Source organism: Stegodyphus dumicola, chromosome 1 (genome assembly GCF_044657685.1).
Source record: "Stegodyphus dumicola isolate Sdum_Otavi_A_Nest chromosome 1, ASM4465768v1".
NCBI lineage: Eukaryota > Metazoa > Arthropoda > Arachnida > Araneae > Eresidae > Stegodyphus > Stegodyphus dumicola.
This window is the reverse complement of record NC_140768.1, coordinates 216108976-216133945: the sequence shown is the minus strand read 5'-3', so window position 1 is coordinate 216133945 and position 24970 is coordinate 216108976. Positions and strand designations below refer to the sequence as shown.

General features: G+C 31.6%; 1 protein-coding gene across 18 annotated transcripts in view; it reads right to left on the bottom strand.

The window, feature by feature from the left end:
* Positions 1-24970, bottom strand: part of LOC118201136 (uncharacterized) — a 385427-nt gene that overhangs the window by 249103 nt on the left and 111354 nt on the right. For all 18 annotated transcript variants that reach the window (XM_085825487.1, XM_085825518.1, XM_085825505.1 and 15 more), the window contains one exon: positions 8773-8877. In XM_085825487.1, the coding sequence (XP_085681613.1) occupies positions 8773-8877 (105 nt within the window). The remainder of the gene's footprint in view (positions 1-8772; positions 8878-24970) is intronic.

The following is a 24970-nucleotide window of genomic DNA, read 5'->3' as shown; positions in this document are numbered from 1 at the left end:
TTTTCTAGGGAATGAAGTACTGCCACTAAGTCTTATTGGATATGTTGCAAGGTAATTTTCTATTCTACATTAACTCAATCTTTATGTCCTGTTACAGATATATTGGCAGAAATAATGAAAACCTGACATTCAAAAAGAAAAATAATAATGTTGAATGTAGTATATTAGATGGTTAACTGCAGTTTGGCAGCTTATTAATAATCTTACACATATTGAATACGAATAATTTTGACAATTACCGGTATTTTCAATAGTATAAAATTAGGCAAGAAAGCAGCTTTAGTTTAGCACCAATTTTAAATACTGTCTTAATTTCAAAGGTGATCCTGCACACACAGGTCCTGTGTAATAGAAGGCTCGCCAACGGTTCAGCGGTAAAGTCGCTGAACACTGGTAGTTCGGTTCGACGTTCGAATCCCGCGGTCTGGCTGCATGGCCGTTTCCGTGGTTTTCCCCATGTGTAACATGTATACGAGCCAATTTCCCTTAGAAAGTACTTCATGAAGGCATTTCTCACCTTAGGCAGATAGCCCTATTGTGCTTTGCAGTAATCAAATAAACCTAAACCAAACCTGTTACAGATGTATTTTTATGTTACTAAAAGAGTAAAACTTAAAACTAAACTGGATGACACAAACAGCCCTTAGAGAGCCATGGCTGGCAATGCCTTGATATCTACTTTCTAGATGGTGAGCTCTGTGGTGTTTGTGCATAAGTGGTCAGCTTGTTGCAGGCCCCCCAGTATTAAGTCCCCGATGGAACTTGGTACTAATTTTATCGACCCACTCAAGGGATGAAAGGCTTGCCCAGCCTGGGAATCAAACGCCAGACCTCTGGTGCTGCTGCGTGACGCACTAGCCACTGTGCTATCAAGCCTCCCTAAAATAGTAAATTTATGAAAATTATAAAACAAATTCAAAATATCAGGGTACTTTTCCGTTTCGCCGGCGCAAATCTTGCCAAGCAGACTTTATTGGCGACAACATACAGTATACACATAAAAAATGTTAATGTTAGTTCTAAGAAATTTTTATTTTAAAGGCATAAACATTTTAATATCGTTTAAAATTTTGTAAAATGATAATAAATAAAGACAATAAATTTGTAGAAAGACATTAATTTGTATTTGTAAAAAGAGATTAATTTAAGAATTTACTATGCTTTCATGGTGCAACATTCTGATTCGCCATTTCATATCACGTGACCCCAGTGATCTCATTTCATGTTAAACTACGCTAATTCTTTCAGTAATTATCTACATTAATTTCAAGTTAAATCTTAATTTGGAATACAAGTTTAAATGCAAGAATTATTTCATTTCGTATGAATAGCTTACTCAGAAATTATGTAAAACCGCAGTGCTTTACTTCGCTAGTGCATTCTCATTAGAATTGATGAATTTAACCCTTCATTTTGCCTTTTCTATATTTTCGGGTGAGCGTGTGATTGCATCCTAATTGATTTAATTACCGCAAATGGCCTTAGGACATATAATTGAACTATCTGGTAAAAATTCTATGTAATTGTATCCCAGTATTGAAAGAAACATTCAGTCTGATAGAAATAGCTGCAACGTGTTTTGAAAATGAAACCTAAAAGGTTACCAGTGAGGATATTCTGTTTGGCATCGGTTGTACCATTTTGGGTGACTTTATCGCTTGCACGACAAAATGGAAAAGTACCAATATTGGTTTGACAAAGGTAAGATGTAATTGAATTTAATAAGTTGGAAATACTGTCTGTCTTTCCATGAGTTAAAAAATAATTTCAAATAAAATTTCTTTTTTCAGTTTTTCATGTTATTTGTTTAATGTTATTGTAATCTGATTTATCATATTTAGTCACATATTCCATCCCTCTTTGCACTATAGTATATAATTCAAAGGACTTATCAGTTTCAGCAATATTTGTTTTACCAGTATACGTTTTTACCATAACTCTGTTTCTAAATCATATCCTGAAAAATTCAGGAGTAAAGTGCACAAAGAAGGAAAATATGCAAGTAAATAATGGCATTTAGTGTTGTTTCTGTGTCTAATATTTGTACTAGATTGTAAAAGTTATAAAATTCTATTAGCTTTTTTAAATTATTCTTTTTGAAATTGAGATGCTTCTTTGCACCCAAATGGTTAAAGCCTTCTAGAACTGGTACTTTGATCTAACTTCTATTCCTAATAAATAATCCAGCTGCATACAGTTTATTCAATTTCTGCCATGTGTAAGGTAAACAGTATTAGCTTTTTTTAAATATATCTTTTACAACTATTCCATCAGGTAGATTTCTTTCATATTTTGCCTTAATTGAGTCATCCTTCTAATTAAGAATTTATTAAAGTTAATATGTTAAGTTTTTGTATGTATAGTTCATTTTAAGTATGTGCAAGCAAATGCATACATTAAGTTACGTAGAATTATGTTTTGGGTATCAAATTCAGAAATTTTTTTACTGTTTTTAGAAGATTTATTAATGATTTATACTATATTAATATTGGTAAAAAAATTCTGTGGCTTTTATATGAGAGTACAGTCAAAAGTCGTTAATTCGGACACCCATAATCCGGACCTCTAAGCTAAGAACTTTCTGCGCATGCGCATAGGCGTTTACGCGTGCGCGTAAGACCTTTACGATTGCGCATATGGGTCTGCGTAAGCGCAGAATATGTTTTCGCGTGCGCGTTTAATGTATAACGGATGGTATAAGCTAAAATTATCTAATTATCTATTTCAGTTAATGTTGATGATTGCGTTGTTCCTTAATCTTCAAATTGGATCCGGCTTATTATTTTTGCAGACTGTAAGAGCAATTTTATAAAAGTAAGCTTGAACTTTCGATTATGTCAAATAGAATTTCCGATGCTGGAGCTCCGAAAGGATCTAGAAAACGAAAGTATGTTTTGATATCCATCAAACAAAAAACGAATTGCTACAAAAAATGAATAAAGGTATATCCTTTGTTTATCTAACCGTTCCGAAATCTGTTTATCAATTTCACGCTGCTCTGTGCGGGGGAGGGACGTCGCGGCACGCAATGAACTGGAAGTTGATCTGTCAGCACTATCGTTATCTTCAGGGCAGATGTTTTTATTTTATTCGGCTTATAATTCCTTACTAAATGTAGTATTTAATCTTGATGTACTCCGTCTTTGATATGATTTAAATCAAATTCCTCGTTATTATAAAAATCACGAATACAAATCAAATAGTTTTTCTGGTTGCAATTTTCTAATTTCGGCTATGCGTAAGGTACGCATGCGCGCGTTGAAAGAAATGTTTAATAAAATAAACAAATAAATATTAAGCTTCTTTTTTTGTAAATTTTGATACCCTTTAGATCATAATTGCTCATTATTTTATAAATTACAGGTTCATATTTTTAATTTTAGAATTTCTGCATGCCATCTTACCAGATTTAAACTGATGATCTATAATCCGGAAAAATCGATAATCCGGAATTGCCGAAGTCCCGACGAGTCCGGATTAAATACTTTTGACTGTATATGTTTTAAAATAGCTGCATGATATGGTAGAGGTAAAAAGCTTCATGTGGATCATAAATTAATATTATGTGGGAGTTTTTCATTTATTTAATAAAGAAAATATTCAAGCCACAATTAATTTTTCTTCACTGGATTATTTGCATACAAAGGTTGCAGCAAATATTTCCTGCAACAGAAGTGACAATTTTTATTTTGCAAAGGCAGGAAATTTAGTGAAAGCAGTAACCCTATTTTGAGATGTTAAACAGAAAGGCAAATTTTTTAATTTAAATTGATTTTTGAAGGAAGACTTCATTTAGTCTTGCTATTATTCTACGTGGCTTTTAACTTTTTTATGGTATTTATAATTTTATTGTTATTCAGCTTTCTGTTTGCTTAGAATGCACATGAATGTAGACTTGAAATATTTTATATTGCAAACTGAGATGCCATTATCATAATTAAAGATTTGTGTTCTGATTTTGGAGGAATTTACTGATAATACTTTTGATTGTGTATTGGTTTCTGGTTTATTGAAATGTGTAAAATAGCCTGTTAATGCATATATGTATGTTAATGACATGTATATGTTTATGAAGTAATTTGTTATATATATATAGTGTTGCGATTAGTTTTCTGCTTGCTCTTTATTTAAGAAAAAGTTATCTGTATGAAAGCGAATATTCTTTACTATATGTAGGAGTAAAATTGAAAAGGCTAATGCAATATAATTAATACAAAATTTTTTTCTCGTGTACTTAAATACAAACATAGCCATTAAAGTCTTTCTTAAACTTACAGTTCTAAACAAATCTTTAGGTATTTTTTACTTGAAATTATAGGCATTGTGTAAGGTATATAATTGAAGTTTACTGTGTGATAGTATGAACTTAAATTTTTAATTACTGAAATGTAAATTTTTAAATATAAAATACTCGGTGCATTTTATATGCATCTTTTAATACTTCAACTATATTTAAAAACTGAAAACATCTGAAGTGTGAAATTATTACAAATTTTTCTTTTTCTTGTTTAGGAGCTGTTCTTAAAACATTGGGTGACAAAGAATTCACTTTTACAAAAATCGAGCAGGATATTAAAGACAGCGAACTATAGAGCAAATATGGCAAAGCTGAATGAAATCTATGTTAAATTTTATTATAGAAAAAAATTATGCTCTTCAGATTTAATGTTAGTTTTTATCGTTTAACAGTAATTGCAGTTTTTGAATACCTGTAAAATAAACCTAATTCTTAAATTAATTTCATGTGTATTTCTTTTGCAAGTATTACAGTTAATAATACTTCAAACAACTTGAAATTTGATACTTGTTAATTTATGTGGGATATGTTCATAATAATTTTATAATTTAAATAACTCATTGTCATCATATGAGCATAATCTAAAATGCACAGCATTTGACAACAAATTAATAAAAAATAAGCCAACTTCTAATTGCTTTCTTTTGTCCAGTTGCCTCCTTTTAAATCATTTAATACCATAAAGCTATTTGATGGAAAAAAAAATAATTGGTATGTCCACATCAACATGCACATTTATAATGATGTTATAGAAAAAGTCACATGAGATAAATATTTAAAAACTTCAATATTCCTAAACAAATCAACTTTTTAAAATTTTATCTGGTATATAAGATAAAATAAAGAACATATTTAGGTAATTTTGAATTTTCATAATTTTATGAACATATTTATGAAATTAACAGTTACATTGTAAAAGGGAACTTTTTAAAAATGCCTCGATAAAGCATTTCTTTTGTAGAGGTGAACTTTTAGTACTGATCTAATATATTTATAAGATTTTAAACTGAGAAAGACAACAATAATAGATTACAATACATTGCAAGATTGACTGATAAATGTAAAATTTTTACATATCATAATTATGCGTGTAATTAAAACAGAAGTTACTCAATTAACTTACATGCAAATTAATATTTTCTTTAACATGTTTGGGATAAACTAAATTTTAATAAATAAATATGTATATATTTGTGCATTATCTGAAGATATGAATGCAATATTTGTGGCATTAAACATTCATCTTCAAGGAAAATAAAGTCAACTTCATAACTATTGGAAAAGGTAAGTTTTCTACAATTTCCTGGTCTATATTTAACAATTTTAAAATTTAGCACACTTATTCAAATAATCTAAATGTATGATGTTTTCTTTTGTGCTACAGTCGTTTACTGAATTTGGTAATTAACTATATTGTACTTTAGATAGAAATTAACGTAGATATTCCCCATATTTTACGGTACAAAAACTTATATATTTGATAATAATTGACCTAAATCTTCCCTATGTTTTCTTTGCATATACGAATGACTTTGGTAAAAATTTAGTCCGATGTCTTCTCCTCTTTACTGTGTATAAGTGCACATTTTTGGGAAAAAATTTGCATAAATCTCCAATTATCTATTTACTGCATTTTTTTGTAAAATGTGCTTATTTTAATCTCGTATTTTTTATATAAATCTATGCAAAAATGTTCTGCATATTATGATTAAAAGATAAAATGCTAATTTGATATCAAATTTTTACATATCCACCTTTTAGGTATGTATAGCAATATGGAATATATATAACTGGAAAAATTAAATGCAAAAAAATTAATTTCTATTAAAAAATTACGTAACACTTAAAGGCTGAAAATCACTTTTAATATTTCATTTCAAAAGAAAGACTACAAAATATGCAATAAATTTTGTAAACCTGAGTTCTATGTTTTAAATCAATTACTGCTATCGTTCATTTACATGGCATAAAAAAAATGTCCTTCGGAAAAGTAAATAATTTATTTAAAGTGTTATTTAGTAGTAATGAATTTAGTAAACAACTGTTTGCTACAGTTGTTTACTAAATTTAAATTTATGAAATGAATTTAGTAAACAAAAATGCAAATGAACGATATCATTAATTGATTTAAAACATAGAATTGATGTTTACGAAATTTATTGCATATTTTGTAATCACTTTGAAATGAAATATTAAAAGTGATTTTCAGCCTTTCAGTGTTACATAATTTTTGAATAGAAATTTTTTTTTTCATTTACTAGTGCATTTAAATTTTCCAGTTATATATATATATTCCATATTGCTGTACATAACTAAAAGGCAGATATGTAAGAATTTGATATAAAAATGATTTTACCTTTTAATCATAGCATGCAGAAAGATTTTGCATAGATTTATATAAAAAATATGAGATTAAAATAAGAACATTTTACGAAAAATGCAGTGAAAAGGTAATTGGAGATTTATGCAAATTTTTTACCAAAAAATGTACATTTATACACAGTAAAGTGGAGAAGACATCGGATTAAATTTTTACCAGTCATTCGCACATGCAAAGAAAACATAGGGAAGATTTAGGTCAATTACTATCAAATATGTACGTTTTTGTACCGTAAAATACGGGAAATATATACTTTTTGTACTGTAAAATACGGGGAATATCTACCTTAATTTTTACCTAATATATACGTTTATATACAGTAAAAAATGGGGGAAATTTACGTAAATTTTTACTAAATATATACACATACGTAAAGCAAAAAATTGAGGTTTACGTATATGCGATAAATATACGTAAATCCCTGAAATTTACGTATATTATACATAAAAGTTGCGAATGAACAGCAGTCTCTGGCATAAATATAACTAAATTTTACGTAAAAGTTACATATAGTATAACGTAAAAATATACGTAAATATTTAGTAATTGCCACTGGACACTTTTTATGATATTTTTACGTTCAACTTGAACGTTTTTTATACGAAAGGCCATTCGTAAATTGCACGTATTTTTCTCATGCGATTTATAAATGCATGCTGCCTGGGTAAATATTTAAAGTAACAAAAGATCAAATAATGAGTTCTTATTTTTTCTTTTCTTATTAATATATTGACCATTTTTACATACATTCAATATACACTTTGCATGAATTCTCAATTGGAATAGAATAGCTCTCATAAAATTAACAATCACAATTATGTTAATTGTGTGAAATAATGTCACCAGCAACTTTTGAAAGAGGTTTAACCTGTGACAAACGAAAGCATAGACCATCACTACTATTCAACTAATATTTGAAGATTCCCAGAATTTTGTATAGTCAGGCACCTCCATTTAGAAATCTAGTATTGATACAGCATTCTTTCAGCAGCAATAGCACCCAACCGACAATTCTGTTTTTCAGCTATACCATAATTAGCTTATTATCTCTCAATAATTACAACAAAATGCATTAAGAAAAGCATAGCTTTAAAACAAAATGCAATAATAGTTTTAAATGAAAGTTCACTTGAAAATTTAGCTAAAAAAGGGTCCCTTTATTTAGCTAAAAAAGTTCAACCACCCTTATAAAATATGCCTGTCTTGTTTTTGCGTATTATAAATAGTACAAGACTTCTGAATAAATTTTAATCAGGTTTATCACTCTAGACTTGCTTTCTTCTGCATGAAAGTTTACTAGATGAGAATTAACTCAAAATTTTTCAAAATTAATATTCTGAACCAGATATCAAGAAATAAAATGATTATAAGAAAGGAAAAAAAGCCCTCATTTTTTTTTTTATCTAAAAAATAAATAATACTACATATCCCTTCATAGACCACAGATTTTGGCCTAACAATTCCTGTGGAGTATGATAATATTTTATAATTTTTGATTAAAATTGTAAAACCATTAAGTGTTTGGCTTCAAGCAAGAACATTTCGTTCAGCTAATCGTAAACTATCTCACATATGTATTTAAGGTCTCTCGTTCTAATATTTATTACTTTTTAGGTCCAGAACATGGATCATACTTCCTCTGCTTTCTATAGAAAGAGGCCATATTAAAATATTTAGTCTGCAGTTTGAAATATACCCATATATGTGCAATTGTTGTTTTAAAACCAGATTTCTCACAGAAAGGAACATTAACAAATCTATTAACAGTTTGTCTGAAAATTTAATTAAAAAAGTTATCCCTTAAAAGACTTTTTTAATTCTTGTAAAATACAACGAATATGCCTGTTTTGCTTTTATGTAATATAAATAGTACAAGACTTCTGAGTAAATTCTCATTTGATTTATCACACTAAACTTGCATTCTCCCATACGAGATCTTACTAGAAGAGGAATTGAGTAAAAATCTTTTCAAATTAATATTCTGCATCAGAAACCAAGAAATAAAGTGGTTATAAGGGGGAAAAATCATTCATTCATGAAACATAAAAAACAAATATATACATAAAATAAAAAATATAAAGAATGAAAACTTTACCTCAGCATCTGATGCCACCATATCGACATCAGATTCATTTTGCTCATTTTGAGGTTCAGTGACAGGAAGAGATGCTGTTTTCTTCTTTTTATCCTGAAACTTTTCCTGCATATACAAGCAAATGATTTCTTTTAAAAAGATATCATATGGAATTTTTATATAATATCTGCAAAAACATTATTGGAAATTAAACCTATTTAATAAAACTGATTTTTTTTTTTAACCCAAAGGGCCCAGAAATGACAACAGCCCAAATATGTATTATATTTAAAGAAATTAAGTAATGAAGAAGCTGCATATATGTATGTATGTTTTCACACATTGTGATAAAACAATGGTACCTGGAGCCATCAAATTTTGAATAACGTAATCTTTCACCGAATATGGAGATTTGGAATTTCTTTTATTATCTCTTTCACATTTTGTCAGACATTAAAGAATTTTTATTAACAAACTCTGCGATTTAAAAGCAAGGGATTGCAACACTGTATGGAAAAAAGAAAAGGAAATGAAAAAAAAAAAAAAAAAAAAAAAAAAAAAACATTTATATCTCCAGCACGCGAGACTATGTATAAAAAATTCTAAAGATATGCTCATTTTAAAATTATTTTGCGATATTGCCGTCGAATTGAATTTTATGGTTTAAGTGCAAAGAACATGATATTTAATAAATAAAGGTAACACACAAAATGTTAAAAAAATCCCTTTTGGGCATAATGTAAAATCTGAAAATAGATGATAATTCAGCACCTCCCTTCACAGATCACAGACATCAGCCAAACAGTTCTTTTGAACTATGGCAACAATTTATGATATCAGATTAAAACTTCGAAACTAATAAGTTTTTGTCTTGAAAAAAGTATATGTTTTTTTAGGTAACTGTAAACTATCTCACATATGTATTAAGTTCCCCTATCCTAAAATTTACTACTACTAATTTATTATTTACACAGAACATGGATTACATTTCCTTTGCTTGCTAAGGAAAAAGCAATATTTAAATATTTAGTCCTCATTTTGAAATATTTGTGTATGCACAACTGCCGTATTGAAATGAGACCTCACACAGAAAGGAATATTAACAAATATATAAGTACAATAAATGTGATCTGCACAAATGAGTTTGTCTACCTGCCTTTAAATACAGATAAATGACACAGAGTTCAAATACAAGGACAATACATTAATTAAATAATATAAGTAAACCTATATAATAAAACAGATAATTTTCATGTTTTCTTTTTAATCTGAAAAACAGATGATAACACAAATGTCTTCAGAGCCCAATTTTTTTTTGCATAGCAATATTTTATGATTTTTCATTAAAACTATGAAACCAATGTGATTTTATTTGTCAACAAGCACACGGTTTCTCAACTAATTGCAAACTATTTCACATATGTAATTTAAGTATCCTATTCTAAAAGTTATTACTTTTTAGCCCAGAACATGAATCATTTTTCCTGTGCTTTCTATGGAGAGAAGCTAAACTTAAATATTTATGTAATTTAAGTATCCTATTCTAAAAGTTATTACTTTTTAGCCCAGAACATGAATCATATTTCCTGTGCTTTCTATGGAGAGAAGCTAACCTTAAATATTTAGTTCCCTTAAATATTTGACATATGCATGCAGACACATGTAATTTTTTTTCTAAAAAATATTAAAAAATACATAAATACAATAAAAACTGTCTACACAAGATAAATTCATCTACCATAAGGAATTTGAACACTTCAAAAATAAATTACATAGAATTTTAATAACATAAGTGAATTTCTGAGCAACATTATTCTGAATTTCAAAAAGACAAAGTTTCAGTAGTTTTAACATTATATCAAAATATAACTTTTAATCAGAACCCAAATGAACACATACATCTTTATTTTCATTCATTCTGATGGTAAATTATTTGAAAAAAAATTATTACCTATTAACATGATGTAAAAAATTACATTGATTAAAATTTTCTAATAGCATACTATAATGCATAAAATTACATATTATGACTACTTAACACTATTATCAATGCAGAATTTAGATGATCAAAATAATATTGTCCATATAAAAAATAAATAAGTATTAAAACAAATAGATGATCCCTATAACATTACTAATGATACTTCAATGAACTCGACAAAATATTTTTAAAATAAGGTGAAGGATGAATGGGTGTAAACAAAATAGAAAGTGAGATTTCGGATGCAAGCTCTCAAAATATTTTCCCTTTTTCTCCAGTTAAGATCATCTTTCCATAGTAACGCTTCCAGAAGTCTTCTTCTTCCAGTGAATATTTTTTCTCTTATAAGCTATGCTCTTATACAAAAGGAGTAATCATAAAATAAAAATAATAATAATTCAGTGTTTGACAATTAAAATAGAATAGCAATGAAACTTACTTCAGACAAGACAGAGATGAAGAACAAGTAGAAATTGGATTAAATTATTTGACTATATCAAATCCAAACGGGCAATTAAATACAAGTTTATGTAAAGAGATTTCTAAGTGAAACTGACTCAGATTTATAATATAAAACTAGGAAATGGCATGCATCCAGCCCATTCAACCACCAGAAATAGAATCAGAGGAAAAATAGCATTATTTGAATGTTTAAAACCATTTCATGACAATAATATCATTGCTAGCAGCATCCATGTGTGAAATTGTGAAGAAGCATTTAATCCCAGAGAACTTTTGTAGAATGAAAAATCCTCTGAAATTAAAGAACATGTATGGTAAATCTGGATTTATGTAGTGTGCAGAGGCCAAAAAAGCATAAATTCAGATATTTTGCTGCTTAAAGATACAGATAGCAGAAAAAATTTTAAATCTCTTACATGAGTACACTTTCAAACCTTGTCATGTAGCACAGTGTTTTGTGAGTAGCACAAGTTATGTTTTGTGAGAATACTTAGCACTGATAGGCAAAACATTGCGTTTGTGAATTGGCCTTTTGAAAAGTCCAGTTGTAGTTTTGAGCTTCAAGATATGGGCATTATTATCTGCGCTAGGAAAAACTTCAAGATATTTTCGCAATTTCCATCATACAGGGGGTAAATTGTCTTTTTTTTTTTAATAGCTAAATCATTTATTTTAAAATCAGCTTTCACTTAAAACCCTTTAGAACTTTGTTGTAAATTAGAAATGTATTCATTGGACCACCTTTCCCAAACATTTTGAATAATCTTCTAAACAAGCTTCCATTATTCTAACATGGGAATTTTTTGATCAAGTAAACACTCTTCGAGAGTGTTAGAGGGGTGCTAATTAAGATATGATTTGGTTAAGTACAGAAGATTTTGATGGATCTTCAGACATTGGACATAAAGGTTGTGAATTTAAGCAGGCTTCAATTTGATCTATCAATGTCGTAAATTTTCCTTGCGTCTTTCACTTGAGACATAACATTGTAGGTTTAACAGCAGCTTCCCATAGCCCTTCAAAATAATTTACTGCAGGAAGATTAAATATCAATTTATTACTTTCAGCTGAGCAATATTTATCAACCAATTCATTTTTCTTCAGATAATTTATTGCTCTTTTCAATTCCTTATCAGCAGCAATAAAATTCATGACACAATCACTATGCATTTCTATCAACTCTCCTCTTTGAGATACAAATGCTTCAAAATGGCAAAAAATAATTCTGATGTTAGATTACCTACTAATTCAATAGGTACAGGTTTAGTAGTAAAATACGCAAATGTGCATTTCACTGGTTTTACCCTTCAACCTTTCCAGATTTTGAAAGGGTCCAATGTAATCAATACCAGTTTAGAAGAAAACCTCTGACAGAATGACTCTAGACGATGGTACTTCCAACATTATCTGGCTAGATGTTTTCAGCACAATATAGATCGTGTAACCCTTGAATGGGAAATATTTGTATCTTTAGCTACAAGACTGGCCTCTATGACTGTAAAAACATTGGTGTCATACGTCTTTAACTCTTTGAAATTCAAAGCCTTCACTAACTTGTATCCTTAAAATACCGAATTGCTCGAAATACATTTCCAGTTTCACAGCAATTTCCTCCCTTTATCGTTCATTTATGCACAAATAGGTGTGAAGATTTTGAATGATATCCTTTCTACTTTCTAACAAAGATTCCACTAGCCTTTGACCCCAGTCTTTATAAACCTATTCTGAAGGTCAGACCAACAAGCATCTCTGGCTTTGTTATGATAAACACTGAGATTTTGCTTACTTCTGTTATTTTTATATAAAGGAATAAATTGAAATCTTTAAAAGCACACTACCAAAAAAGAATCAACAATGAAATGTCACACATACCCTAAAGATAAGAAACCACAAATAAACCTCTTATAACAAGCTGTCTGCAGTAAACTGATACAATGCATTTAGAGAAACTGCACCTGCTACTGCATACCTTAGAACAAGATCGCAATCTCGGCCATTTTGGGTTGGTTGTGGTTGTCTGAATGAATAGCTATGTGGGGCGGTTTAGTCATCAAAGAGTTAAAGAACTGAGAATTTCCCCTGTTTGCTTGTGATAAGCCACCAGCATTCCACTGCAAGAAAAATTCACACTCGAATCTCTTGCCAGAGCTGTAGATTATTTTGCCAGACAAGACACTGCCCAGGGTACACCACATGAAGTTAAATCTACTCAGTACTCCCCTTGATATGAACTTATAAATTAAATATAATTGAGGAAAACGATGGGGTTAAATATATTGACTGATTTTTTTTTTTTCTTTTCTTTTCTTTTCTTTTTTTTTTTTTTTTTTTTTTGTATAATACCTTTATAACAGATATTGGAGGGAATTAAACTAACAGTATTGGAGCTTCAAAAGAAAAAAAAAAAAAAAAAGTATCTACTATGTTTCAGCCACCATAGTGCCTGCCTGTCAGTCTGCCAGAAATGATTTACATTCCATAGCTTGCATTTTGAGTTTATATTGTCTCCTAACCATAACTTTTTCGCTTTGTTGTGCTCTCAAAAAGATGATCTTAAGTTTAATTAAAAATAAAAGATATATGTTCTACAAGCTTCTTTCTATGGTATGCATTCTTACTATTATTAATTCAACATGAGGAAATCGCATTAAACATACTGATCTGTCAAGATGGAGATTGAGAAAATGGCATGCTTGTGAATAGGTATTTTGCATACTATTCATAATGTTGCTGACAGTTCACTTTCATCTGGAATAGATTGGAATAGCTAAGAGATACACAATGGATATAATGTATGTGGTGATTGACAAATTGAATGCATTTAAATTCCATTTAACAATTTTTATTATTGCTGTGGGAGAGTTTAGAATATTTTCAAAATGTCAGGTTAAAAAAAAAATGGAAGAAAGTTTTGAAAATGCAGTTAACGAAATTCATTGAGAAAATAGATTATGATACATTAGATAATACTAAAGCATAATTAATTTTAGAAAAATGTAAAAATTTTAAAAGATTTCCAATCTGTATTTAAAGAAGTTTATACAAATTGTGATAATAATAAGCCACACCCTTTCATTGAGAAAAACAGTTAATAAAATTGAGGAGTTCAATCAAAAATTATATAAGTTAAAGATAGAAAAAGTAAATATAAATGGGGACAAACCTACCATACCAGATTAAATTATTGAGAGTTTAAAGTTGGAAAAATTATCTTTACCTACATTTAGCCAAAATTCAACAGAGTGGATAACATTTAAATATTTATTTAATACCAGTGTTCATATAACACATCCCAATCTTTTTGGTGCTAAAAAATTCTTTGAAAAATTATGCTTATTGCATTATTCCCTCAATTTCTGTAGTTGATCAAAATTTCAGTATTGCTTGGAATTTACTAGAAGAGATATTTTCTGATAAAAGAGAACAGATTCTTGCTTATATTAAAAGAATTCGTAATATTTCACAACTAAAATGGAATTTACATCTATGATATTAAATTTAATAGCTAATAAAAATTAAATAACTTGCTTCTTGAAAATATTAGATAAAAAATAGATACTTTTGGTGATACCTTATTGATGTATACTGTTTTATTGTAATCGTTATTTATACAGCTCTGTTCAATTCAAGCAAAATACTTTTAAAGTAAATCTCTTTAATACTTTATGCTTAAAAGAATTTAACATACAATGCAGATTTATTGCATTGATTGCAGAGAAAATTAAAACATAAGTACCACAAAGACAGGAGCAATATATTCATAGAGAATGAATTTGGTTTACTTAACCCCTTAACAGCCGCAGGCGTATTTTCACGCCTTGTTCAGCCAATGCGTTAACTGCCCCGTGCGTATGTAAACGCCCTTCCGAAATACTATCATTTGCTTTGCGCTGCTACCAGTAAAATTATTCGCACAGCTTTGGAATGCAACATCACAATCACGTTGACAGAGTTTGTGAAGGAGGATACTATTTCAGGAAAGGGGGGAAAGAATTAGAGAGGGGGATATTTGTGAAACGATTAAAGTAATGACTGTGTGGTATTTGCTGGTCTTTCTGTTTGAGTAAAATGTACTTATTTTAATTCTGTGTCTTCTGTTTTCATTTACTGTTTGTAGTAGGTGCCAGGACTAAAGAAAGATATAATGGATGTTTCAAACTCACTTATTTTTTTAATTATCTTTTGACGAACTGCTTGTGCTTCATGCTGTTACTGAAACCATACTTGCCAACCTTTGACACTCAAAAATCAGGAGATTTTTCACAATGTTAAAAAGACTTTTTAAATGATAAAAATATAGTTTTTAATAATGAATTAACTTTAAATATTAACTAATTCTTAAATGCAAGCAAGACAAAAATACCTTACACATAAAAAACATTTTTATTACTTGCATTGTTTAAAAAAACAAAACAACAACAAAAAAGACACTTTAAAAACTGAATCAGTTTTAATCAGTTTTCGTACAGATGTTATAAACAGTGGCATATTTTGCTTTCTTTAAGAAAGAAACTTCATAATTTTGTTCATAGCAATTGCCATGTAGGCCTGCTTTTGCTAATAAAAGTTTTTCTAATGTGTCATCGCTAATATTAGATCTAAATTTAGTCTTCGTTTTTGCAACAACACTGAAAATCCTCTCACATTCTGCATTACTATGGGGAACTGTCAAGATGGCCAACATAATTCTAGACAGTTCACTATATTTTAAAATTCCATCAGCACCTTTCAGTTTTCCACTTAAACTCCACTGGGTGTCAATCCTAGCTGATTTTATAACTTCATCCAAGTTTTCTAATTGTAAACAGCTGTTATGCAGCTGTTGGAAGTGTTTCAATTTTTCCTTCCTTTTAGAACTCCTTCGAAGATAATAATAAATATCAACGTGTTCATCCACATTTATTGGTAAAGAAGCTGCCCCTTTTTCAGCTGCTAAATCTAAGAGGTGAGTGAGTGAGTGAGTGCACCGCTATGATGGCTTCCGACCACGGACATGAACCAAACAGAATTATATACCATCACGGCGGGGAAGACTCCAGAGTAACAAGGTTGAATATTATATACTAATAACAGTTTTTACATATTGATAACTGCTAGGCACTAAGCGTTATTCTGATTATCTGCTTTAAGTTCTGAACATTTGAAACATTATACAGTCAAAAGTCGTTAAATCAGACACCCATAATCCAGAATGATCTATAATCCGGACCTCAAAGCTGCAAACTTTCTGCGCATGCGTCGCATTGACGCATGCGCATAAGATTTTTATGGCTGTGAATATGCGTGTGCACAAAATACGTTTACGAATGCGCGTTTAATGTATAACGGATGGTATAAGCTAAGCTAAAGTTATCTAATTCAGTTACCGTAATTTCCGGAAGAAACACCGCTGCATTTACATGTTTAAAACTTAAATTTTCAGCGGGTGCGGTGTTTCTACCCATGCGGCGTTTAGGTGCACTAAAAATAAAATATTTCCTTTGATGGTCATTGTGCATAGTTTGAATAACTTTGTCATTGTTATTATTTTATTTTGCTTATAATTCCTTACTAAATGTAGTATTTCATCTCGATGTACTCCGCCTTTGATATGATTTAAATCAAATTCCTCGTCATTATAATTCGCTTCCAATAGTGAAGGAAGTGACACTGAGGTTATTGAAAATGAAAAAATTTCGATTGACAATTTAGTCGGTATTCTTGACACAGCAATTATAGGACTTGAACAGCGGAACTTTGTAACTGAAAAAGAAATTATGTCTGTTTATAGAATTAAAGAGAAAGTATTATCACATAAAAAACGAAACAATTTAAACAACTTACATTGAAAGAAATGTTTAATAAAGTAAACAAATAAATATTAAGCTTTTTTTTTTTTTTTTTGTAAATTTTGATACCCTTTAGATCATAATTAATCTTTATTTCTTAAATTACGGTTTCATATTTTTAATTTTATAATTTCTGCATGCCATCTTAAGCGATTTAAACTGATGATCTATAATCCGGAAAAATCGATAATCCGGAATCGCTGAAGTCCCGACGAGTCCGGATTAACGACTTTTGACTGTAATATTATCCACGGTTGTTTCTGCTTAGGCAATGTCTTGAGATTTTCTCTATTTTATCAAGGGCTATTCTGTTTTTGAGTGTGTTAAGTCGTCCACATTGCGCAGGCACAGTCCGCTGGTTCCTTCAAGTGCCAGGTTCTTGTATGTCACAATGGAAGTAATAATGGTCCTTGTCGCCTTCCTCTCCGCATTCACAGAAAGGAGTATCCCTAAGTCTGAATCTGTTCAGGCATACTGGGAATGGTCCATGACCTGTCAAGAACTGTGTTAGGCTAGCACAGTGGGTCTTTATTTCCATGTTAACTTTCGGCAGTAAGCGAAATGTCCTTCATACTACCTCTGCCTCTGTCCATCTACTTTGCCAATTTTGTAGCAGACTTGTCAAAGTTGTTCGCTTAATATGAGACCAAAGAAGTTTAGTTGGTCTTTCTAATATATCCGTGCAATTGGCTGCCTGCTTGGCCAGTAGGTCAGCGGCTTCATTGCCTTGAATCCCTGTGTGAGCGGGAACCCATTTTAAAGTGGGTCTTTGCGAAATAGGCATTGTCAGAAGCTGTTTCTGAATTCTGTATACCAAAGGACTCCGGCTGTTTTGACTTGTGATAGTCGCCAGACGTGATGCCGAATCACTGAATATGGAGAATTTCTCCTGTTGACATGTGTTCGCATATCTAATTGCAGCACTGATAGCTGGAAGCTCTGCTTGGTATACCAAGTTGTTCAAGCCTAATTTCCTTTTCCACTCCAATGTTACAATTCCATTTTCTAGTCTACAGAAGGCGCTGCCTGTGCCGTTCTCAGTTTTGGAGCCATCTGTGAAAAGGTTATTACTGTACCTCTGAATTGGTTGGTCATTTATACTGATACCATTGGAGAGATTAAAAACTGCTAGATGAAAGTTATTGAAGTTGTTTTGCTCCTCGTAGTCCGAGTGGTGACAACTATGACCCCAGAGTGTTGAAGTTTGACCCAGCCTGGTAACCCTTACGATAGCTGCCTCCCTTTCTACTATCAAATCTAGGGGAGGAATTCCTGCTAGTTGTTGTAGGGCTAGTGTTGACGTGGTACGGTAGGCCCTGCATACTTGACGTAGCTGCTGTCTCTGAATAGAGAGCAGGGATCTTTTTATATGAGAGGTAAGTTCTCCACCCCAGATTGCTGCTCCGTAAGTTATTACTCTTTCTGTAATGGTTCTATGCCAAATTTTCAGTAGCTTAGATGAAATACCCCATTTATGTGAAGTCATGCGTCTCATATTGTTGCTTAGGATGCTAATTCGAGTCTTAAGATTCCTGACATGTGGCATCCAAGAAAGTCTGTTGTCGAGTAATAGCCCAAGATATTTCAATTGGGGGAAACATTTTACCGGTATCCCATGGAGTTTAATGCTTGGGTTGCGTCTTAGCTGCCTGCTGCATCCTATGAGTAAAGCTTTAGTTTTCTCTGCCGAAATCTGAAGCTTATGTGCTCTGGCCCACTGGGAGAACAGATCAAGACAGTATTGAGATCTCATTTCGAGGTTACTCCTTCCTGCCACAACTAGCATAAAATCGTCTGCATAGGCTATGATTCGAGTGTATTTTACGCTCTCAAACTGACGAAATGCCGAGTTTGCCACTATATTCCACAGTGTTGGTCCAAGGCATGACCCCTGTGGGCACCCTCTAAAGACATTTTTGACATAAATGCCACTGTCTGATGTTATTTGTACACTTCGATTTTGAAGGTACGAGCAAAGGATGGTAATAATGGCTGTTGGGCAGGCCATGTTGTGCAGCAAATTTATTACGTCTGGCCACCAAAGGGAGTCAAAGGCTCCCTTGATGTCAATGGCTATTGCCAGTGAGTGAAAATTGTTATCCTTGTTCTGTTTGATAGTGGCCATTAAGTCTTTCATGGCATGTTTAGTTGAGTTGTCTTTTTAAAGTGGGGGCATAAAATAAACTGCACTCAATTTCTGAAGACTCTGGATTAAAAAAAGAAACAACAATTGGATACAGTTTTGAATCAGTATTATTGCTTCCATCCGTAGAGAGGCAGAACTGAGCTGTTTTAATGCAATCAATAACAGAAGATTTATTTTTCAAATCCATTTCTTTAACAATTGCACCTGTTTTGGTTCTGCACTTGAGTATTTCTTAGCGATTTCACTATTGAGAAACATTTTTCTAAATAAAGCTGCAGCGTGATCCGATGCTTTCAGTGGCAGGTTGTGCTCCAGTAAAAAGGCAGAAAACAGACATTCTGCATTAATAACTTTTTGGTCCTCTGCTTCTGAAGAAAAATTTAATTTTCCGTTTTTTTCAAAACAACTCCTGTTGTCCTTGTGTTTTTGTGTACGCACATGTTTGAGAACATCCGCCCTTCCACCGTGCAAAATCGAAAAATCACAACGACAGGCGGTACAGATCACAAATTTATTACATTTCCTTGAGGAAATAATGGAAGGAAAGTCAACTGTGTATGATTTTTGAAACGTACACAAGTATTTCACCTTTCTCGCAGACATAATAAAAGATGATAATTTCTAAAACTATTTCCCGAAGGCACATGTACTCACACAACTCAGGACAAAATGAACGAAATAACTAAAGAGCATCTAAATAACAGCTTGCTTTGTCCTCATTGGCTAATATATGCCAGATGACACGCAGTGCAGCACGATGCCCATTGGAGAACTGGAGAAGGACGTTTCTGGATACGTATATGCTCTCACTCACAAAGCAGACGTTATGAATTCGCAAGGTTTTGTTTTAGATATAATCTAGAGAAAATTCATTTGCTTCGGACGTCCAAAATCACTTTTTTTGTTCATATAACAAAGTATTAAGCCAAGTTCCATAAAAATCGTGAGAAATTTTAAGAATAAGAAAAAGTCGGGAGAAATATATTGTAAATCGGGTTGGCGGGAGAGCGGTCAAAAATCGGGAGTCTCCCGCCTAAATCGGGAAAGTTGGCAAGTCTGAAATACATACATAAAAAAAAAAAAAAAAAAGTTGCATTAGGCTACATTAGTCAGAAATGCAGATAAGTTGTAATAACAAAATAAAATAATTAATCTGAAGGAGGCAAATTATGTCTATAACTGCTATGCAGTTTAGTTACTATTGATGCCTACATAGCTATGTAGATTTGCAACAGCAAGAGACATTAACTGGTATGTCGGCATCAAACATTGTCATCACATATTTCAACTAATATGCATGTACTGTGAAATTTTTTAAGGTGTTCACCTCCTGTACATGACTAATTTAAAAATAAGTATATAAATAAACACTTGTATTGAAGACGATTGATAATCACGTTGGAAGGAAAGTCAACTGTGTATGATTTTTGAAACGTACACAAGTATTTCACCTTTCTCGCAGACATAATAAAAGATGATAATTTCTAAAACTATTTCCCGAAGGCACATGTACTCACACAACTCAGGACAAAATGAACGAAATAACTAAAGAGCATCTAAATAACAGCTTGCTTTGTCCTCATTGGCTAATATATGCCAGATGACACGCAGTGGAGCTCGATACCCATTGGAGAACGGGAGAACGATGTTTCTGGATATGTATATGCTCTCACTCACAAAGCAGAAGTTATCTGATTCACAAGGTTTTGCTTTAGATATAATCTAGAGAAAATTCAATTGCTTTCAGACGTCCAAAATCTTTTTTTTTTTTTTTTTGTTTATATAACAAAGTATTAAGTGAAGTTCCATAAAAATTGTGAGAAATTTTAAGAATAAGAAAAAGTCGAGAGAAATATATTGTAAATCGGGTTGGCGGGAAAGCAGTCGAAAATCGAGAGAGTTGACAACTCTGTGAAACTAACCATTTTGCAGAAGGGTATATGAACCAACACCCTGCAAAAGAAAAATCAAGAACAAAATCGCAGCATTCAACCAGTTCAGAAGAAATATATGTTTTTTAAGATATACTGATTTCCCAAGATATAACACTGAAACCTGATATTACACTTTACTGGTCTAAAAATAAATTAATCGAAACTCCATTTTGGGGGATCTTTTTTATTATACACACATCATTTTTATTATACTTACATCAATTTAGTATACTTTAAGCATTAAATTTTACGCTTTAATTTTTGCTTAATTTTTTTATTTTCTGAAAGTAAACAGACATTCTGGATCTGTATATGTATATGTATAATTTATATGTATATGTATAATGTATATGTATAATGGAAATTATACATGTATATGTATAATTTCTGAAAGTAAACATTTTTATTATACTTACATCATTTTAGTATACTTTAAGCATTAAATTTTACGCTTTAATTTTTGCTTCATTCTTTTATTTTCTGAAAGTAAACAGTTTTTAGAAAGTAAAACTTACACTTATTTCCCCCCTAATACATCGCATAACTACGCGCGCCTGTGTGAAAACTGGTGACACTGTGAATCTTGTACTTTTTCCGCAGCAGTTAAGAGGTTAAATAGGATTTAAAATTAAGTGTGGCACTGTTAGGGGAAAAAAAGTCTAATCAACAGGATATGCCTTTATCTTTTTTTACTATTATTTTTCTCTCACAGTTTTGTCCCTTGATTTTATAAAAACCTAACTAGCAAATTATTTTTATGAATTTTTTTCAAAAAAATTATGGGTTTTTTGTTTGCCAGATACATTTAAGAAGTAATGAATTTACGAACATCTGAACAGGTTAGCAAAATTGACAGACTATTTATTTAAATTATTAAAAGAAACAATACTACCGAAATTTCTGATTTTCAATTCATTAATTTGCATTTTAAAAAAGAATTCATTATTCCAAAGCATATCTCTTTCTTTCTCCTATATATATTTTTCTTTGTCTACTTTCTGATTTATTACATCCAGTTATCTAGAATTCTGATTACCTATCTCAATTTGATCAGAATTACTTCAGATTCCCATTTCTTTCTATGCATATACATATATATATATATATATATACATCAAGGAAATTGGCTGAATTGAGAGTTTTCTTGCACTTTTCCCCTGATAAGTCCGCAGGATACCTCGAATTGGGCTAATTTACCATTTTTTGCAATTCTTTGTATATAATTTCTTTGCCTTTGAAATGTTTTAGTTTGCGTACATTAAAAAAATGTTTTTTTTATTGTAAAATTTTTTTTAAGTCTTTTCTTAATCCATTTTTGTTTTTGAAGAATATTTTGTTCTAAGTATTACAGTAGATTTTTTCGCATTTACTTTTACTGCTTTAATATTGTATTCCTGTTTATATTTGGTGTAACTTCTTTACTTTGGAACTGAAGTATCAAATGTGCTTTAAAGCATTAGCTTTTTTTTACTTTCCTCTTCTGTGCAAGTATGTATATATCTACGTAGCGTATTCGGAAACTAAGTATCGTTTCATTCTAGCACCGTCGCAGCGCTGTGGTAGGCGTCCTGCGTATGCGCACTAGTCTTTCTTGTTCACTGACTTTCAATTGTCGCCATTTTGGTTGCTCTATGTTGTGTTTTCAGTTTGCTGTGCACATTCAAAATGTTTAAGACAATTAGTTCTCCCGCTGACTGTGAGATTCGTGCCCTGATTAAATTTTTGAACGCGAAGAATGTTAAACCAGCTGAAATTTATCATCAAGTGACAGAAGTTTACGGTAAATACGCGATAAGTGATGGAATGGTGAGAAAGTGGGTAAGAATGTTTAATGCAGGTCAAACAAATGTCCACACCAAGGCTCGGAGTGGTCGGCCTTCTGTTGTCACCGATGATTTGGTAAGGAAAGTTGATAAAGCAATTCATGAGAACAGACGCTTCACAATGACAACTCTTTCAGAGGCATTTCCACAAATTTCACGTACTGTTTTGTTCGAAATTGTGTCTGACCGCTTGAATTATCACAAACTGTGTTCCCGATGGATTCCAAAAATGCTCACTGATGTTCACAAAACAAAGCAACTTATTAGTGCCCCGACATTTCTCACGCGGTACAGTGATGAGGGAGAAAACTTTTTAAACCAAATTGTGACAGGTGATGAAACTTGGGTGTGTCATTTCACACCAGAATCGAAACAACAATCGATGAAGTGGAGACACACTCATTCTCTGAAAAAACAAAAGTTCAAAGTGACAATGTCATCACAAAAAATCATGTGCACTGTCTTCTGGGATAGAAAAGGCATTTTGCTTACTGAATTTCTTCCCAGAGGTGAAACCATTAATGCGGCACGATATTGTGAGAATTTAACAAGACTAAGGTGTGCCATTCAAAACAAACGAAGAGGAATGCTCAGTAAAGGAATTGTGTTGCTCCATGACAATGCTTGGCCCCATACTGCTGGTGTCACTCAATCGTTAATTCGACAGTTTCATTGGGAGCAGTTCGATCACCTGCCGTACAGTCCGGACTTGGCATTGTCCGACTATCACTTGTTCCTGCACATGAAGCGCGAGCTTGGTGGCAAGTGCTTTGGATCTGACGATGACACGAAAAATGCTGTGGAGTCGTGGTTATCGAAACTGGCGGGAAGTTTCTTTGACGATGGTATACAAAAACGAGTCACCTGCTATGACAAGTGTTTGATCATTGGCAAAAACTATGTTGAAAAATAGTTTAAGACATGTATTTTCATGTAAAAATAAAATTGGATTCGAAAAAATTGTTTTATTATTTTTTTTTTCAAAACGGTACTTAGTTTCCGAATATGCCTCATATATATACAACAAAGGGAAAATGAATCATTTATGCACTACAAAGAAATGTTTTGCGACCTGTCATTTTCTGTTAAAAATTCCTAAAATGAATTAGGACTTTACATATAACAACAGCTGCAGCTAGATTAAGAACATTCTTCAACCCCCTCTTTCTTTTGGTAATATATATATGTAATAGAAACAATCTTAGATGTAATGAACAGCAGGAATTTTGATGTTGAAACTCCAGTTCACGATGAATAAGAAATTTGGCAGTCGAGGTAGATTTCATTCAACTTTTAGTTCAAGAAACATGTTGCGGCCACTAACAAGTTAACACATTATTTATGCCTGTAAGCAATCACCGGGCTACATTTCCTGAAAGGTGCGCATCAAATGAAGACAAAGGAGGAAACGTGGTGACGCAACTTGAGGAGAGCAGAAGCGGACAGGCATTGGAGTTCACTGACACTCTGGACTTGATACTCGGATGTAGTCCGTTCAAAGTTCCTATTGTTTCTATTTTGGAAATGCTGTAATATTTCCCGGTGAGCATAAGTAAACTTGTGTAAATAAATTCTAACTTGATTATGAAGAATCTGTATCTAACTTTGCAAGATTTTATCAAGCATTCTAATGTGTACTTAAAACATTAAATGCCTATTCCAAAAAAGTTTACATTTTTGATAAATTTGATAAGAAAGAAGGAGCAAATAGACTGCAGTCCAGCTAGGCTAAAGCGTAGAAAGCAATTGCATGATGTTCAGGGCGAAATCTTTATTCAAACTGAGTTAGTTTTAGTTCTCAATGCATTTTGATTGGATTGTTAATACTGCTGTAAAATTACTATTGGCCGTTTGAGTTTTAGTTCCATTTACATCATCAGAATTATGTAAGAGTCATATGACATGGATTAATCTCGAAATGACACAGTGCAGAGAGATTACTATTTTTAGAATAGAGAAGGGAAATTAATTTATTCAGCTAATTTAATATTTTACATATTCTTTATTTTTCACACATATTTCCTCCCTGCAAGGAGAAAAAGGCA